Source organism: Mustela putorius, unplaced genomic scaffold, assembly GCF_011764305.1.
Source record: "Mustela putorius furo isolate JIRA1106 unplaced genomic scaffold, ASM1176430v1.1 tig00003846_pilon_pilon_pilon, whole genome shotgun sequence".
Lineage (NCBI taxonomy): Eukaryota > Metazoa > Chordata > Mammalia > Carnivora > Mustelidae > Mustela > Mustela putorius.
The window spans coordinates 168,764-189,728 of NW_025421999.1; the positions used below are offsets into that span (position 1 = coordinate 168,764).

A 20,965-nucleotide genomic window follows, 5' to 3' on the forward strand; every position below is an offset into this window, starting at 1 on the left:
AAGAGAACTGTTGTCACAAAATGCTTAGGTATAATATACAGTCAGAAAGTCACCTACCTTTCCTGTTTTGGGTGGTTGATGAAATGTAGTGAGAACCAAGAAGGAGGGAAAGAGAAAGAGATAACCTGGAAATGGCAATTATGGGCTGGGTGTAGTGGCTGACTTTCTGATCCAAACCAGAAAAATCAGAGCTACTTCCTCTCACTTTATCTGCCAAGGGACCATTTAGGAAGTTGCTCCGCGCTGTATCACAATAAACTGGCAATCAAGAGTTTGAAGGTTTTTGCAAAATTTTCAGCTTCTATGTGACAGGGACATACACATATCTGCATGCTCGGGTGGTGGGAGGGAGGAGGAAGCAATAATTCTGTATTTTAGATTGTAAAATTTGTTGTATGGAGAAATACACAAGGTCCCACAACTTGAATTGTTGAAACACACAGTGAAGCCTAATGTGAAGGAAATAGTGTCAGTGGGTGAAGCCCTTTGCTACAAGGATGCTCATTAATCCCTTGACTCTAAAGTTCCTATGATCTGTTACTCCAGAACACATAGACAGGGTAGGTTCTTAGGCAGAGCAGAAGAGTAAACACTTACAAGGATATACTGCACTTTTAAAAAGTAAAATAATTGTAATAAAAAGCAGGCAGCATAATTGCCCTGACTACACCTTATGATATTGGATAATAATGAAGTTGGTACATTACAAATAATTTCCACATTTACAACTCTGCCTTGATATTTACACTTCTTAAATTGTTTAGGGAGGTGGTTCCTGGATGCTGGAGGCCCATGTATAAAACATATTAGCATAATTGGAGTATAGCCAAATTCCTCAGTGTACATTGCAGATACTTGTTAAAAGCTTGACCTTGGAGGAAAAACCTTCCTCCTTGTCTTCAATCAGTCATCAGCCCCTGAAAGCACTCCTCTGAAATCAACTTCTAGTCATCTGTAGTTAGGAGAGCTCATCCTCAATGCTGACCTTAGGCAGGCCCTCTCTTTCCAGGACAGTGATGAAGGCTATGTTCTCACCTGGATGAGGAAATTAGTTGTTATTTTCCATCACCCGTATCAAACATTCCTTTTCATTTGTTTAATTCACTGAGAGTTGACACTACACATTAGTTCATTGAACAATTGTTTTGTGTAAAGGCCCAGAGATGAATGAGATGGTTGTTGTCTTCAGGAAACGTACTTTAGTCAAGGACACAGACAACTAACTTCAGTAAAAGGCAGAATGAAATAAAGGAGTATGAGATAATAGGAGTATGAGAAAATTGCTGTGGGAGCATAGATAACACAATTTATTTTAATGTGAGAAGGAGATTTAAGGAAGTTATGTTTATCATTGGCAAGCTCCAGTGAAAAATCCATTGCAGCATGGCTGGAGGGATTGTGAAGCAGTTTCAACATTACATTTGAGTCTGCTCCTGATAATTTTGAAGCCCATACTAGTTTTAGAATTAAGAGGAACAAAAATTTTTGAAGAGGGTCAATGGAGGCAGTTTAGGAAGCAATCTCTAATGGTATAAAACATTCTATAAAATGGTTCAGCGGTGACCAACTTCTGTGCCTGACTGGGTATTAGGGGAGAGGGACTAATACAAGATGCTTCTGGTGTTTCTAGCCTTAAAGACTGGGATGATATAGTACACATAAGGAAAAGGGCAATCTAGATGGAAGGATCAGTTTGCTAGAGAACATACTTGGTTGGGACCATACTGAGTTTATTGTGTGAGATATCATTTATAGACTGGAGATGGTTCAGGGATTCAGAAGGAATTGCAGAGTCATCTGCTTATAGGAATTTGTCAAAGCCATGGAAATGGTAATTTGACCCTGGTAGTTGGGAGAATACAAATGAATACTGGAGATATTGCCTTTATTTAGTTGAAGACAATTGCCAATACAGAGAACTGAGAAGGAAGAAAAAAAGAGGACTGAGAAATTTTCTGAGTGGTAGGAAGCAATAGGACTAGATGTTCATTGTAGAAAAGTGGGAGAATTTAAGTAGGATGAGGATTAAGAGGAATTTATACTTGATAACTAGGTAGTTGTTGATAGTCTTGAAGAAGAGAGATTCATGGGAAGGTTGCTATTTTTCTTTGATAGGATTCTTGAGGATGCTCGTAGACTGGAAAGGAGATAATGGAATAATGGACACAAAAAGTGAAAGTCTTTTTGAAAATGGTACCACACACTTTAAGATCACAGCAAGTCAGCTTTTTATCCCAGATGCTCTGGAGTTGAAGGTTATTGATATCTAACAAATGTTATGATTGTTATCATTATACTGAATTCTGCTGAGGGACCTTATCCAGGACCCCTTTCATTTCCTTTTCCTTCTTCCCCCAAGCACGGCCATTAAGTGCTACCAGTTGTTTAGTCAGGATAAATACTCCCCTACTTGATTTTTGTCAGGAAGTCTAGGTCACCGCGCTACTATGCCAAGGGTTTCCAAAAACTATTCAAAGTGAAAATGCATAGTATTTGGGTATTTTAATTCTTATTGCGGTATTTGAGGTTTTGTAGGACAACAGAAGGACAATAACACAAGGTATTTGCCAGGGGCTAGGGGCAGGAATAAGAGAGAGCAGATTGATAAAACAGGTTCCCTTTCCAAACAAAAGAACAAAAGAATATTAGCTAAAATAAAGTCATTCAGTGTTCCCTGTACCTAGCAATTGAATGTATTGAGAAGGGAAGCCTTATGGTTCTTTGACTAGAAGGGTATTTAGTATAAAGGGGATAGATTTGCACATGGTTTGGAAGTTTGAGATACTCCTGGGAAAATAGTATAAAACAGGAGAATTTGCTGTTCTTTTAGAGAGTAGTAACTGTTCCAGAACTACTTAAACATATGGTTTAAAATATTAACCAGACACTTGAGAAGTTCTAGCTATGAACTAATTAAATCTTTTTCTATAAATTATACTTCATCTAAATGCCTTTTTCCTGTATGAGTCCAGAACTGAATGAGTACATTTTAAGTCCATTCAATCTTTGTCAGTTTGTTTCTTTGAACAGCCATTCAGTGCTTTTCAGTATTATTAAAAAGAAAAGAGAAAAAAAATAGGAAAGGGAAAAAGGGAAAAGAAGGGAAAAAGAACACAACATTGGAGAGCCTACCTTTGCCCTTCTTACCATAATCATTGTATCACTGAGTAAGTTCTTTTTCAGATTCATGTTTTCCTGACTGTTCTGTCTTTATGACTTGATGCTATTTGTATATAGGCTTTTCTAAAACATTCAACAGTACAGATAATGGGACTGTACCAAGTGTCAGAGCAGCAGCTGTGCATATCCATGGTATCATTGCAAAGACAAGCTCTCCTTGTGTTCAATTTTTTGGTTGAAAGCAGCCCATCAATCACTCAGGTCCAAAACAGTGTCAGGTTTGTACCCTTCCTTTCCTCATACCCTCAACATCTAATCAATTGCCAGTTCTTTAGATACCTCTTGGATCTGTCCTACTGATACTATCCTAGTTTAGGCCCTCACTATTTACTAAAAGTATTTTATTTTATTTTATTTTTTAAAGATTTTATTTATTTATTTGACAGAGAGAGATCACAAGCAGGCAGAGAGGCAGGCAGAGAGGAGGAAGCAGGCTCCCTGCTGAGCAGAGAGCCCGATGTGGGACTCGATCCCAGGACTCCGAGATCATGACCTGAGCCGAAGGCAGCGGCTTAACCCACTGAGCCACCCAGGCGCCCCTTACTAAAAGTATTTTAATAGCCTCCAACAAAGTTGGCCTTCTGTGATCTCTCCCTCTACTCTAGGCTTCCAGCATCTTCTAAAGTGCTCCATTATCATTGTTTTCCTCAAAATCCCTCAGTATTTCCCTACCATTTATAGAACAAAGCCCCAAATACACAACCACTGGAGCCTTGCATGGACCTTACACTCTAGTCAAGCTGAATTATTTGATATTCCCTGCATATGCTTAATGGAATTTATACTTCTGCCTATGCCTTCCCTTCCTCCTCAAAAATCCTCAAAAAAGAAAAAAAAAAAACCCTAAGCTTCATAAGAATAGGGATCATATCTATTTGATTCATTATTATGTTCTCAGAGTCTAGCACTTTGGTTAATACATGGTAGGTACTCATTAAAAACTGTATAAATAAAAGCTTCGTGTATCCAAATCTACTATATGTTTATAATAAAAAATTAAATAAAAAAAAATTTAAATTTCACTTCAAATACCACTGTGCCAAAAAAAGTCTATACTGATATCTGCTTCCCACATCAATACCTATACTTCATCTCTCTAACACTAAGTGATCTGTTTTTTCCTTAACTCCCATAGGCCTTTTCTATACCATTCTTATGACATTGTTCACTTTCTTTCTACCTTGGCAATTCTTTTTGTACGTGTCTCATCTCCCACTAGATTGAGACTCCTGAAGGCAAGAGCTATGTTTAATTCATAATTGTGCCCTAAAAAGCAATGTTCATTGAATGGGTACTCAATTAGAATAGCCACACTGGAGGCTTTAGAAAATTAGAGAAGTTAAGGGTTTATTATTATTTCTAATAATATGATAAGAGCTTTAGTGCTTTGCTCATAAACATCAAAAGGTGAAAATATTGTCTGGACCTCAATTAACCAAAACAGGTGAACACATTGGCTGAACCTCTCTTAGTCAAGATATATGGTTACCATGGCTTGAGATTGAATTCTGGCTAATCTCTAAAAACTAGAAAGTCATGATTCACATAACTCATGAATTTCCAAGTTGTTTTCTCCTACAATGCATAGTAACTATAATAATATTTTATTTGGGACTCCAGACACCTAAATAAATTCAGACTTTTAATGGGATCTTCGGATATACATTTCCTTTTATTATAAATCAAAGCTATACACCATGTTACATGAATTACATACATATCAATTTCCAGATTTCCACTTTCCTTTGAGTTCTTGGCATTAAACTCAAATTCCCCTAGTTGTAGATACTAAGGTTTTCAGACTCACTACTAAGGAATTTGCCTCTGGGGGGAGAAAAAAAATAAGCTGAAGTACCTGATTCCCAGAGCAGCCCAAAATTCTAAGGGAAACAATGGTCTCATCAGGTACTTTGGATCATATCATTTATAGATCTGGTTATTACCTTATCTAACCCTCCACCTTCAAGTCAACCCACTCATGATGAAAGATTCTTTTGAAAGCCTTCCAGAGAATAATTATATACAATGCTTTATTACTTATTCCAGATTTTTACCTCTCTGAGCATTTGAAGTCCATTTGCTTTCATTCTATAATCGAGACCAAAAAAACAAACAACAAAAAACCCCACCCAAACCAAAAACCCAAAACCAACAACCCTTCTTCTGTATAGTTTCCCTGGAAGATATGAATCACCCTTCTGACTTTTCTGGACTTTTAAGTTGTGCAAACATTTCTACACTACACTGGTAAGAAGTGCTAAAGAATACTTTTAAAAAAAAAATCTTATGATTCCCACAGGTATGTACATCTGAATATATCCCATGATTTCCCCCTGATCAGGTCTTTAAAGAAACACTCTTGTAGGGGCACCTGGATGGCTCAGTTGGTTAAGTATCTGACTGTGACTCGGGTTGTGGTCCCGGGATCCTGAGACTGGGTCATGGATCAGGCTCCCTCTTCAGCAGGGAGTCTGCTTCTCCCTCTCCCTGTGCCCCTCCCCCCTGCTCATGCTCTCTCTCTCAAATAAATAAAATCTTTAACAAAAAAAAACAACACGAACACTCTTGTACTTCTGTACAGTTGAAGTTTCTCCTTCTAAGATGTTCTTACATCCTGTCTTTATACTTCAATTTATGCCTTTCACTCATCCTTAATATTATCATAGGCAGACAACATTTAATGTATTATCTTAACTTTATTTAATAAGTAAGTATGCATTATATAAAGGTTGCAAGTCATTCTTGGCCCTGTGAAGAGGCAGGTAGCTAATCTGAAGCAAAATGATAGCATGAATCCAAAGTTATGTTGCTACTGAAATACTTCTTCTGGGTGTCTTGTATGGGTACAGTCTCCCTCAATACCCATTCAAAGCAGGCTTTGCTGTCACCTCTCCCTTCAGCTGAGGGATTCACAATATCTAAAGTCAGTTTGTAAAGAATCCTTCTGTATCAGAGGTAGTTTTATGCCTGCATTATAAATTATAGAAGACATTTGGTCAAAGACTCCATAAAAGGGGCAGAAGGGAAATACCAGAGCTCAGAGTTGGAACCAATTATTTTTTTAAGCTAAGCATTGGCCATAGTAGCAAAAGTATCAACCAAATTTTGGAATAGCCTGCTCAGCTATTTAACATCAAAGCATGCAGTAGCCTATACAAATGATAGCTTCTAGAGGAAACCTTGAGTTTGGCTTAAGCACCAAGAACATTTTAAGAAGTGCAAAGTACATTTATGTGCAATGGCTAGTGTAGTGAGCTAAATGATGGCTTCCCCCAAATATGCCCATGTTCTAATTCCTGGGACCTGTTATGTTACGTTATCTGGAAAAAGGGTCTTCACAGATGTGATTCAGTTAAGAACACTGAGATGAGATTTTTAATGTATAAACCAAATGGGTCCCAAATGCCACAAGTGTTCTTATAAGAGAGAGGTAGAGGTAGATTAGATATACAGAAGGAAAAGTAATGTGAAAACAGAACAGAGAGAGATTTGGTCACAGCTAAGGAAAGAATGACAGTCACAAGAAACTGGAAGAGACTAGGACCAGATTTTCTTCTGGAGCTTCCAAAGGGAGTACAGACCTGCCAAGACCCCAATTTAGGGCTTTTGCCCCCCACAAAGAGTAAGAGAATACATTTCTGTTGTGTTAATTTATCATGTTTTGTGTATTGTTACAGCAGCCACAGGAACCTAAAACAGATTTTGGTAACAGGAAGTAAGGTACTCCTATAATGAATAACGAAAAATGTAGAAGTAGCTTTGGACTGGATAATGGATAGATGCTGGAAGAATTGTGATGCATTTGATAGAAAAATATATACTGCTGTTAGAAATATGAATGTTAAAGTTACTTTTGGTGAGCTCAGAAGGAACTGAGGAACATTTTATTGGAAACTAGAGGGAAGTTGATCCATGTTATATAGTGGCAAAGAGCTTATCTAAATTGTTTCCAACAGTTGTATGGAAAGTAGAATTTGTTAGTGATGAACTTGGATATTGAGCTGAGATTTCCAAACCAAGTGCTGGAGGTAGGGCCCATTTTCTTCTTGAGCTTATAGTAAAATACAAGGGGAATGAGGTAAATCAAGGTAATAATTGTTAAGCAGAAAGGAACCAGCACTTGATAATTCAGAAATTTTGAGCCTACTCAGATGCAAAAGATGCTAAAATTAGCTGATGCGCTATTAGGATAGTGTGCTCTAGCGATAAAGACAACTTCTGGCTAGTGTTGAAGAGATTAGGCATTGACTCATGGATCCACTCAACCATGTCAACAGAAGCCAAGAATAGAGATGGCATTATCCAGCAAAGATCTGTGAGGACTCTTTTTTTTTTTTAATTAATTTATTTTCAGCATAACAGTATTCATTGTTTTTGCACCACATGCAATGCTCCATGCAATCCGTGCCCTCTCTAATACCCACCACCTGGTTCCCCCAACCTCCCACCCCCCGCTGCTTCAAACCCCTCAGATTGTTTTTCAGAGTCCATAGTCTTTCATGGCTCACCTCCCCTTCCAATTTCCCCCAACTCCCTTCTCTTCCCTAACTCCCCTTGTCCTCCATGCTATTTGTTATACTCCACAAATAAGTGAAACCATATGATAATTGACTCTCTCTGCTTGACTTATTGATCTGTGAGGACAGTTATCTCAATACTGAATCAATCTGACATATATGGGAGGCCCACAAAGTTTTTGAGAAACAGTTTTAGCCTGGCCTGAAAAGGACCGAGACAGGACAAAATGAGAGATTGTCAGACTACCAAAGTTTTATAGGCAAGAAAGAGGATGATAAAGCTGCAAACATGAGCCACCCTTCAGTATAAAAGGTCATTCTCAGAGCAGAACTTCAAGTACAGAGGCAGAGGCCCAAGCAGGGGAGCAGAGGCAGAAGTGCAAACCATGGGCACAGAGACATGATCCATGGGCCAAGAGGCCATAACTGCAGACCTACAGGATAGAGTCCTGAAACAAGGAGGATTGTCATGCCAAGAAACCAAAGGGGACTTTGCCTGGTGAAATTTTGAAGGTCATCAGGCCATGTTACTTCTTTCTACTTTCCATTTTCCCTGTTTTCAATCAGGAATGTATATAACTATTGCCCTGTGCCTGTTCCACCATTGTATTCTGGAAGCAGATACCTCATTTTGCTTCATTTATTCGCATCTGGAGAGGAATTTTGCCCCAGGATTTTCATCTGTACCTGATTTAGATGATCTAGATGATGAAATTTGGGACAATTGAACTGATGATGTTCGGGTGAAATTTTAGATTTACAGTTGATGCTATAATGGGTTGAGACTTTGGGGAATGTTAAGATGGGGTGAATATATTTTGCACATGGGACAGATACAAATTTTGGGGGCCAGAGGGCAGACTGTACTGGGCTGCAGAGGTGCCTCCAAAAAGGTATGTCCACATCCTAACTCTCAGAACCTGTGAACCTTAACAGGAATAAAGATCTTAAAAGAGAGGCATTGGAAGATTAGATACACAGAGGAGAGAGTGATGTCAAGATGGAGCAGAGACAGATGTAGCCATCATCCAATGAAGGCCAGTAGTCACTACATGTGGGAATAGGCAAGGAAAGATTTTCCTCTAGAGACTTTGGAGGGAGCAAACCCTTCATTTTGGACATTTTGCCACAGGGACCATAACAGAATACATTTCTGATGTGTTAAGCCACCACGTTTGTGGTACTTTGTTACAGCACCCAAAGGAGATGAATGCAATTAATAAACATTTTAAGGACTTTGTATTTTTAAAAATAATTCTGAAGGAAATCTGCATAAATTGGTGCTTCTCACTGTGGCAGTAAAAAACCTAACAAAAGATTTCAGTATAATTTGGTTCTATACTAAAAATGTTACTATGTACTTTTTTGGTGATAATTTTCAGTCTCAAACAAAACTGCAAATGGCTAAAGCAGGACTATTATAACTCTGGGAAGCAAATCCTTTAACTCAATTATTGGAATTTCATGAAAGACCCTGAAAGGTTCCCTACTGTTGTGAAAACATTGTGGGATTTGTCCAAATACAAATATATAATTTAGCAATAATAGTATTTCATTCTTTTCACAAACTAAAAAAATAAGGCAAGTTCACATCTTGAAGAGGTGATACACATCAATATTTCTTTCCTGACCATCTTTTTTTTTTTCCTGACCATCTTGATAATATGGCATGGCAAATGTCCCTAAATTTTAGTCAGGATTGATATTTCAAAATATCACTTTCCTACAGCCTGAAAGGCTACTAAAGGACTTAGGCCATACCATGAAAATTTCAGAAAACATTATGTTAAGTCAAAAATACACACATTAATTACTTACATAAATTTGTATATCTTTGTTGTTAAGAAAAAGTGTATGAAATTATTATGTCCCTCAAACTTGTTTGTATATGCCTATGTGTATCTTAAGATAGGATAAAACTGTAAAATCTCAGATACTGTTATTTTTGATCTCTATTTTAGCAGCTTCAGAGATTTTTCAAATATCATGCCCAAGTAAGAACGCACTAGAGGAAAAGGTAGCACTTTGAATCATTATACAACTATTTAAAGGAGACTGAATCACTGGTCACTTGTTTACATTATTTCAGATGGTGACTTGCCAAGCCAGTCATTTGTTCTTTCTGAATATCTATAATGTGCTTTGGAGAAGTAGAAATAGGATCTTCTATATAAGAAATATACATAAGAAATTTTTTACAGTAATGACAATCATCTGCATGGGTTAGTTTTAAGATTACACTCCAGAGAATTTATACCACATTATTTCAATGCATATTTTAAAGTAATAGACAAGTAAGTTAAGTTTAACTTCTATGCCTTCATCTATTTAAGAAAAATGTAGGGTTGTTTTAGCAGCATCATTTTAATTTGTTAATGTAAGGTAAGTAAGTATGATGATGATTGAGAAATTCACTTAGTTACTGGGATGTGGAATTACTGTAGCAGGAGATATAAACATATACTTATATACACATACATACATATAATTTTTTTCTTCTTCAGACCACCACAGTAGAATTGGAAAGGGGAATAGAAAGGGAGATAAAACAGTTGACCTTTCAGACAGTTTCCTGCTGCCTGCAGAGAGAAATCTTTTTCCTCTCAGGTCTTTTAGAAACTCTATTCCCTGCTTTCATGGGGGTCATGAGAGAAAGAAGCAATAGAAGAAATAACCACAGAGAACAGGAATCAATATTTACCTTTAAAAAATCTTAATAAAGGTAACAGAATATTCAGGTTCATCCCAGAATAAACATTGAAATGTGAGGTTTTTCTCAAAAAAATAGTCATATGGTATTTGTATAAAGTAGATATATGTGTGTAATTAGAAAATACCTCTTTAAATAAAGTTTAAGTCACTTTCTCTAACTGCTTCTGTTAAACTCTGGTTTATTTTTAACAAAGATAAGTGCCTACAACATCATACTGAAACTCTAGATTAATGATAAGTTTAATTATAATTAATTAATTAATGATAAGTTTAATTCGCCAAAGCAGACGAATTCATCAGCTTTCACTTGAGTAAGATTCTAAATAAATTCATAGGGTTGAAGCAGTACTTTTTTTTAGCTTCCAAAATGGCTTGTCTTACAGAGTACCTCTCCAAATCATTAATACACACATTTTCATTGGCCTTTTCTTTTTCTATGTCACAGGAATCAGAAGCATACATTGAATAATTCTTTCTATTACTTTTTTTTGGGGGGGGTGACCTGTAAATTTGATTAACATTGTAATTTTTTGACAGACTGAATGTTTTTGAATTTCATATACATTTCATCATTATCATCAGGTCACACACAGTAACAAATAATACACATCTTTACACTAAAATGGAACACGTTTTATAACCCTTGTAACTGTGTTTGTATTAGTATAATTGTGAGAGGCATCTTGCAATAGCTTTACAAATACAAATACATGCCATTTCACCCAGCTTAGCTTGATCCTTGAATTAATGCATTAATTTATTCTCTATCCCTTGAGTGGATATTTTGTTCTTCTCAAAATGTATGAATTTTGTTTACTTAAATATTTTCATATTCTTTGGCATCAGGATTCACTTAGATGAGACAGCTCCATTGTGGCGAGAGCGTGATCTTTCCAAAGGTACTCGTCTGTTATCTGTAAGACAAAAAGAACCAAAAACACGTGAGCTTTAGATCTTGGCTATTATATAATATTGGGTCAAGAGAGGTTTTCAATAGTCCTGAAAATCACTTCACATGAATATGTAAATAAGTAACAAGGAGCCCAGATCCAAGGAGTTCATGCTACAGTTCCCAGGCTGAGTTCAAGAGTCCTGCAATCAGCATTAAATAACTTTCCTTGGTAAGTGAAATCAGAGTGATGAAAGAAATGGAAGAATTCTCTCAAGTACAGTCCCCTCAGAAATTGCAGGTGACAACAAAATTCCTTGGTAAAGATGTCAAATTGAAAGGATCTCTGTACAGTGCTTTTTGTTGGAAAGCACTTCAATTTTCAATTCCCCATGAGTTTTCCTTTTTTTTATCCCCATGAGTTTTCAATCTGTATATGGGCTACCTCTGGAGGACACCAGGAAGGCAGAGCAGAAAAGAATTTTTATTGTTTAACGGTGATGGCAATATGTTCCAATCAAACCAGCTACTGAATCTTAGCCTGACTGTATGATATGTAAACATATCCAATACACTATACAAGTCATTATGGGAATGAGTAATGAATAGGTCCTATTCCCCTCACCCATTCCAGGAAGAATAAGCACTGTAGAGATAACTGTTGGGGCAAAGCTTAGAAAGCAAAGTTTAAAAGCATTGATAGTTGCTCAACATAGTTTTAGCGTTAACAGAAAAAAGGTTTACAGCTCTGCATTGTGATGATCACTACTATGGTATTATCACCTCTGTTTTATGTTCAGCTTAAACACAACTGATATGGGTGAAAACCCTTTATGACAAAAGCATAATATACTTAGATTCTCTATTTGAAATAAGACTAGGTCCCTGGAAATAATGACAATCACCAGCAGTTACATAAATGCTAACACTTTACACTTGTTAATTTGCTAATTCACTCAACATCCCTGGGAGGTTAAGTCTATTTCATTCTACCCTATTATTTCTGCTTTAGTGATGTAGGTCACAGCAAACCATTAGGATGATAGGGGATTATAATGCAAAGTTAATGCCTAAATATCAAGACTGCTTTGTTCAGAGGTAGATGATAGGGCCTCCAAAGCGACTAACCACATCCTCCTTGAAATAATGATGCCCAAAGAACACATCTTGCCTGTCACATTGGGAGGATGGACCATAAGAAGTGGTGACGATTGCTGTGGTCCATTTCTGCTCTGTGCTAGTGTCTCTGGACTGATTCCTGGCAGTATGTTGTTAGTACACAGAAAAAAAAAAATAACTAGCTTCTATGATCTTGGCCTTGTTAATATCACATATGACTGCATTAAGCCAACCAGCCATAAGCTTAAAGTGCCTTATAAATGCAATAATATCACTGGGAGATGAGAAAGAAAGGCGTTTTCTCTATTCAGAGATATATCTGAGTGAAGGATTATTTAGATATTCATTTAAAGATACCATTTTAAAAAGTCAATATTTAGTTTGTGATACAGATTACAATTTCAGCAAAAAATACTAAGGTAACACTCCTAAATAAAGAGCTTATTTCTTAGATGTCACGAGTTTGCATACAGATTGGTTTGGGACTTCTTAGAAAACATTTAAAATAAAATTATAATATCATTACCAGTGTTTTGCTAGTATTTAAACATTCAGTGTTAAAAGCCATCAGATATAAGAATGACAGTCCATTCTCAGAGGACTGTCCATCTCAAAAAAGCTCATGGCTTGGTGGTCCTGCACACTAAGGTCAATAGGAATTGCACTCAGGAATGCCACTGCCTTCCCGTACCATCACTCACAGCCCACTAGTTTTAAGACAAATACCGTATTAAAAAACCCAGACTCAGAGCATTAAATGATGTGGTATCAGGACTCACTTATAAAACTTCAGGTGAAAATGAACTCAGGAAAGGACAGTGAAGCTTTTGGAATGCACGATAAGCACTGGTTCAGGGCCCAAATCTAGCTCTTGGCATGCACAAGAGAGAATTATTCTATATTTCCTCCCTCTCTCCCTTCTCTCAAACTGTCTCTCTTTCTTTATGTATTTTTGGTACTAAACTGATCCCTATGTTAATGAGATAATTATAAGAGGAAGCAATTCTGAAAAGGTTACCACGTATTTTTGAAATGTCCATGTACAACCTTATTTATGGGAAAAAAAGTGCCATTAGAAACAATGGCAACAATTACTAATCTGGATTTTGTGATCAAATTACAACTTTCTGCATTTATATTAAAACTATTTTAGATGAAAAATATACTCTACTCTAGATTTGTATGGATCAGGCAGAAAGTATAATTTAAAAGATAACATGTTTATAAATATAAATATGTATTCATCTTTTTTCACATTCTCAATCGCTTGCAATCTAAAGATGAAAACTTTTCATGCTCAAATTCATGTCTTGTTTGAGGCAAGGACTGAGAATCAGTCAATTTTTTGAAATAAAAATTATGTAATTATAGTATTAAATACTAATGGGTGAAAATCTGGCATGCCCCTCATGAGGTAAGGGCACATAGTTGATGGCAAATTTATGAGAAAGCAAATGTTATATATTATTGCTGTCAGAGACGATAAAGTAATTTGGGTGATTTGAGAGTGACTGTTATTTCCTATTTGGAGATGTAGATGGAGGAAGTGAGTGCCCATGTGACGATTTGAGAGTTATGAGAGACCAAGACTGGCCCCAATTCGCTTTTTTTTAAAAAAAGATTTTGTTTATTTGAGAGAGAGAGATAGAGAGCACACATGTAAGAGAGAGTGCACAAGAGGGGGAACAAGCTGGGGTGGAAGGGTATATGCTGGGCAGAGGGAGAGGTTGAGAAGCAGGCTCCCCACTAAGCCAGGAACCTGATGTGGAACTCAATTCCAGGACCTTAGGATCATGACCTGAGCCAAAGGCAGATGCTTAACTGACTGAGCCATCCAGGTGCCCCTAAATTCACTTTTAGGACATTCACAGTATTCACTGGTATTCACTGGTATTCACAGGCATGTAGATGTATCAATGTTAACCTAAGATAATGCACTTTACCCTCCAGCAGGTAACATATAATAACATATTATTCTCCCAACACTACTGATACTAGAATAGTTCAGATGGCAGAAATAGGGGCCTCGCCTCCAAAAAGTCAATAGTTTAAAACATATGTACTCACCTGAGATGATGTGGAGGGCTCTGTTAACAAATAGTGGCTTCCCTTTCCAATTTGACTGTGGTCTTTTTGGAGACCAAAGAAAGGAAGAAGCGGGGAGACATCTATGTTTGTATGCTTATAGATGTTGTACAATGAGATATAGGAAAACATTTTATTAGAGGATTGGGTCTTTCTGTGTTTTCATTTTCGTGATGTATGAGGTAACTTATGATAGTAAGAAAGCCTACAGTGTCTAATATATCCTCATGATCTAAGAATTCATTAAGAAATTCTATTGTTTGTGGGGCGCCTGAGTGGCTCAGTTGGTTAAGCATCTGCCTTTGGCTCAGGTCATGACCCCAGTGTCCTGGGACCGAGCCCCACATCGGGCTCCTTACTTGGTGGGGAGCCTGCTTCTCCCTCTCCCTCTGCCTACTACTCCCCCTGCTTGTGCTCTCCCTCTTTCTGTCAAATAAACAAAATCTTTAAAAAAGAAAAAAAAGAAATTCTATTGTTTTTAAAAAACAATTAATGCAGCAGTAAAGCCTGAGATGTCAGTCCCAAGATGTACCTTCCAAATCCACCAGAGTTGGGTATTCTTTTTGATCATCAAAGGCTTGTCTCTGAGAATGTCTTGGTCATAATGTGAAGCTGGAGAGGGCCACAGTTATATAAAAATGTGCATTCTGTGGAGGAGGTGTGACCAAGACTAAAACAATATTCCAATCTGCCACAAAAAGAGAATATGAATACATGGACCAGGTTTAACATGCTTCCGCACATTCTGAGTATCAGGTTAACCAGTTCAAACCAATGTCAGTTTCTCTACTGTCAGCAATAATCTTTATTCTTTTTCTGAATATAAATTGATTTGACAGTCATCTCAGAATTTTCCCTACTGAGGCCTACAGTAGTAAATGGATTAAACCCATTATTGTATTGATCTAAAATTCATTCATGCAATCATTTACTTAGCAACTATGTACAAAACACATCATCCAAGAAATACCTGAATGTTCCAAAGTCTCAGACCAATAGCTAAAATTACATCACTAATTTCCTTCTTATCAAAAACTTTGTCAAGTAAAATAACTGAGGAATAAGCATATTATAGATAAAGCTTAACCAAACATGATGTGGGACAGATGAGTACTCAAGCCTATGGTATGTAACCTGAAAATGTACAATTAATCCTTTAACAACAGGAGTGTATGCCAAAGGTACAAGGATATATCCTGTGTATTTCAAGAGTAGGACAAGTTGAGATTGAAAAACTGTGATAAAGAGGCCATGTCTATTATTCATTTCCCCTCAGATTAGGAGTCTGTCTGTTGTCTATGGAAGAGGAGTTTCTTACCTGGTATTCCCAGGCATGTAGATGTATCAATGTTAACCTAAGATAATGCACTTTACCGTCCCAGCAGGGTAACACATAATAAATATGTTTGTTATATGCCATATATTATATTACAAAATATCCAGTTTTAATGTGAGAAAACAAAGTAAAAGAAAACCTCTGTGATTTACTGTGAACTTCGTTTTCTCCAGAGCTCTTCAAAAGTAATGGTGTGGTAGACTGACCATCAATGGGTAATATTTCCAACAAATAGAGCAGAGAACTGGGTCTATGCAGCTTAAGCTAAGAAAACTAAAGATGCTTCAGGAAATGTCTACTGAGTAGACATTTGCTTTCCAAACAATGATGAAAGAAAGATAATTTATCTTAGACTGTAATAGTGAAATTGTCTCATATAAGCTTACATTTTTCCCCTTATGTCCCATGATTCCAAAGGTGTTTAGTTTATGTTTTCCTCTGCAATTTGGGGGATCCTAAATTGATAGTTTCTCATTTACTAGAATTGACAGGAAGGTAGCAACTGAATTAGGCTTGGGCCTATCTCTTGGTGGAAGATAGCCAAATGACCTGTTAGTTGACCAGATTTGTTCTCTCCACTCTTAGCAGAATAGTGATAGTGTCTTTAAAATACATATTTTTTGAGAGAAAGAGACAGAGAGCATGCGCGCGCGCGCGCGCGCGCGCGCACACACACACACACACACACACACACAGTAGAGAAAGAATTTTAAGCAGTTTCCATGCCCAGTGGAGACCCCAAAGAGGGGCTTAGTCTCATGACCCTGAGCTTGATTTCATGACCCTGAGATCATGACCTGAGCAGAAACCAAGAGTCAGACGCTTAACCCACTGAGCCACACAGGCACAAGATACATATATATTTTGAACTTATACTATATGTACAATTTGGTATTCTATATTTTCATTTAACATTTTATTGTAGAAATTTTCCACGTCATTAAACTACTAAAACATGATACTAAAAACATGATTTTTAATGGCCACATAATTTTCTTTTTATTTTATATAAATATACCACAATTTGGTTAACCATTTCTCTACTGCTGGATATTTATGTTGTTCCCATCTTTTTCTATTATAAAAGCCTCACCATGAACATCCTTATACCTTTATATATACCAAGTATGGAAGTGGTTTTGTTAAATAGGCAAAATTAAGTTCAATTGAATTCCAAAATAGTTGTATTAATTTAAATCCAATTGCCAGTAAGTATATTAATTTGTGTTAGCACATTGTTGGGTATTAATCTTTTTAGAATGTGGTTTTAAAAGTGATTATTGGTATCTGATTTGTTCTTTTTGCATTTCTTCAAAGCCTTGTGATGTGGAATTTTCCATATGTTATTATTTATGTATCCTCCTTTAAATGCTGGTTAGGTCCCTTGGTCATTACTCTACTGTGGTCTTGGGTTTTGCTTTTGTTTTTATCTTGGAATCTACATATTAAAGATAGTAACCAATTTCAGTATTTGTTAGGACTATTAGTTTGTTGTTAGCTATTTAGTTTGTGTTGTGGATTTTTAGGAACATATGATTTCTTTTTTTTTCCCATTATACTTGGTTTTTCATTTTCATTATTGAATTATAGTTGACATATGATGTTAAATGTTTGAGGTGTACAGTGATTAGACAATTCTATATACTATGCATTGCTCACCATGATAACTGTAGTTACCATCTATCACCATACAGTGTTATTACAATATTATTGACTATATTTCCCATGCTGTATTTTTCATCCCCCTGATTTATTTTATAATTGGAAGTTTGTACCTCTTAATACTCTTCCCCTTTTTTGCTCATCTCCCTACATCCCTCTTCTCTGGCAACACCAGTTTGTCCTCTGTAATTACGAGTCTGTTTGTTTCTATTTCTGCTTTTTGTTGCTCATTCATTTTTTTTTTTTTTTTAGATGCCACATACACATGAAATCACATGGTATATGTCTTTCTCTGTCTGACTTATATCACTTAGTGTAATACTCTCTCGGTCCACCTATGTTGTTACAAATGGTGGGCTCTCATTCTTATTATGGCTAATATTCCAGTGTGCATGTGCGTGTGTGCGTGTGTGTGCGTTTATCTTTTTTCTCTGTTCATCAGTTGATTCATACTTAGGGTACTTCCGCATCTTGGCTATTGTAAGTAATGCTGCAGTAAACATAGGGGCTTATATCTCTCCAAATTAGTGTTTTCTTTTTCCTTATGTAAATATTCAGCAGTGAAATTACTGAATTGTATGGTACATGCTTATCAAGACCACAATGTGATATGACCTAACACCAGTCACAATGGTTAGTATAAAAAAAGGACGAGGAATAGTTAAGTGTTGGTGAGGACACGAGAAGAGGGAACCCTTATGGTGGAAGTGTAAATTGGTATAGCCATTATAGAAGATAGTATGGAGGTTCTTTTAAAAATAAAAATAAAATAAAATAAAAAAGAACTCCCTGTCTTTTCTTTTAGGAGTTTTATGGTTTCAGGTCTGACATCTAGGTCTTCAATCAAGTTTTACTTTATATTTTTGTATGGTGCAAGAAAGTGGTCCAGTTTCATTCTTTCGCATGTTGTTTACCAGTTTTCTGAACACCATTTTTGAAGAGACTGTCTTTTTCCTATTGCACATTCTTGCCTCTTTTGTCACAGGTTAACTGACCATATAAACATTGGTATATTTCTGAGCTCTCTGTTCTGTTCTATTGATCTATGTGTCTATTTTTGTGCCAGTACCGTATTGTTTTGATTACTAGGGCTTTATAGTACAGTTTGAAATCTGGAAATGTGATACCTCCAGCTTCATTTTTCTTTCTCATGATTATTGTGACTATTTGGAGTCTTCAATTTCTTTCATCAATGCTTTCTAGTTTTTGAAGTACAGGTCTTTCACCTTGGTTAAATTTATTACTCGGTGTTCTTTCTGGTGCAGTTGTAAATGGGACTGTTTTCTTAATTTCTCTTTCTGCTACTTTGTTATCAGTGTATAGAATTGCAATAGATTTCAGAGTGCCTGGGTGGCTGAGTTGGTTGAGTGTCTGACTCTCAGTTTCGGCTCAGGTCATGATCTCATGGGTTGTGAGATCAAGCCCCAACTCAAGTCTGGCTGCTCAGTGGGGAGTATGCTTGAAGATTCTCTCCCTCTGCCCCAACACCCTAGTCATGCTCTCTCTCTAAAATAAATAAATCTTTAAAAAAGAAGATATGCAGTAGATTTCTGTATATTAATTTTGTATCCTGCAGCTTCATCAAAGTTATTACTTATCTAATAGTTTTCTGGTGGAATCTTTAGAATTGTCTGTATATATAGTAGTATGTCATCTGCAAATAATGATAGTTTTACTAATTCCTTACCAATTTGGAAGTATTTTATTTATTTCTCTTGTATGTTTGCTGAAGCTAAGATTTCCAGGAGAATGGTGAATATAAGTGACCAGAGAGAACACACTTGTCTTGTTGCTGATATTAGAGAAAAAGCTTTCAGTTTTTCACCATTGGGTATGATGATCATTATGTGTTTTTTTCAGACATGGCCTTTATTATGTTGACATATGTTCCCTCTAAACCTACTTTGTTGAGAATTTTTATCATGAACAGTTGTTGAATTTTGTTAAATGCTTTTTCTGTATCTCTTGAAATAATCATACAGTCTTTATCTTTTGTCATGTTAATGTGATGTATTACATTGATTTGTGGATATTGAACTATCCTCATATTACTAGATAAATTCTACTTGATTGTGGAGAATAATTGTTTAAGTATATTGTTGAATTTAATGATTTGCTAACATTTCATTGAGGACTTTTGAATCTACATTCATCAGGAATATATATTGTTAAGTTTTTTTGCAGGGTCTTTGTCAGGTTTGGTATATGGGTGATGTTGGCCTTGAAGAATATATCTGGAAGCTTTCCTCCCTCTTCTTTTTTTTTGGAATAGTTTGATAGAGGGATGCCTGGGTGGCTCAGTTAAGCATCTGCCTTTGGCTCAGGTCATGATCCCCCCCGGGTCCTGGGATGGAGTCATGCATCCCACTTCCTTGCTCGGCAGGGAGCTTGCAGCTGCCTCTGTTTGTGTTCTGTCTCTGTCTCTCTCAAATAAAGAAATAAAATCTTTAAAAAAAAATGTGTTTGATAGAATTCACCTGTGAAGATACCTGGTCCTGGACTTTTTTCATTGCACACTTTTTTAAAATTAATGATTTATTTTCATTACCAGTCTGTTCAGATTTTCTATTTCTTCCTCATTCAGTTTTGGAAAATTGTATGTTTCTAGGAATTTATCCATTTCTTCTAGGCACATAATTTGTTGGCATATAATTTTTTTGTAGTCCCTTATAATCCTTTGTATTTCTATGGCATTGGTTGTCATTTCTCATTCATTTCTGATTTTACGTGAGTTCTTTATCTTTTTCTTGATGTGTCTGGCTAAAGGTTTATCAATCTTTTTTATCTTTTCAAAGAACAACTCTTGGTTTCACTGATCTTTCAAATTAAAAAAAAATTTTTTTTACCTTATATTTCATTTATTTCCACTCCAATTTTATTGTTTTCTTCCTTCTACTAAGTTTGGGTTTTGTTTGTTCTTCTTTTTCTATTTCCTTTAGGTGTATAAGGTTAGATTATTTATTTGATTTTTCTTATTTTTGAGGTGGGTTTATATTTCTGTAAACATCCCTCTTAGAATTGCTTTGGGTGCATCCCAAATATTTTGGACTGCTGTATTTTCATTTTCATTTGTTTCCATATATTTTTTAAATTTCCTCTTTGATGTCTTGGTTGACCCACTGGTTGTTTAGTGGCGTGTTGTTTAACCTCCATGAGTTTGAGTATTTTCCAGTTTTTTTTTTTGTAATTGATTTCTAGTTTCATATGTTGTGGTTAGAAAAGACCCTTGATATGATTTGAATATTCTTAAATTTATTGTTGACTTGTTTTGTGGCCTAACCAGTGATCTATCTCAGAGAATGTTCCATGTACATTTGACAGGAAGTGTATTCTGCTCTTTTGGGATGGAATGTTCTGTATATATCTGACAGGTACATCTGGTCTAATGTGTTGCTCAAAGCTACTGTTCCCTTATTGATTTTCTGTTTGGATGATCTATCCATTGATGCAAATGGGGTGTTTAGT

The 20,965-nt window shown here is 36.2% G+C and overlaps 1 protein-coding gene across 6 annotated transcripts in view; it reads right to left on the minus strand.

Annotated features, from left to right (window-relative positions):
* Positions 1–11,199: 11,199 nt before the first annotated feature.
* The window catches only part of DIAPH2 (diaphanous related formin 2), a 980,096-nt gene continuing 970,330 nt past the window's right edge, over positions 11,200–20,965 (minus strand). For all 6 annotated transcript variants that reach the window (XM_013047536.2, XM_004775974.3, XM_013047535.2 and 3 more), the window contains one exon: positions 11,200–11,323. In XM_013047536.2, coding sequence (XP_012902990.1) covers position 11,323 — 1 coding nt within the window. In that variant the 3' untranslated portion in view covers positions 11,200–11,322. The remainder of the gene's footprint in view (positions 11,324–20,965) is intronic.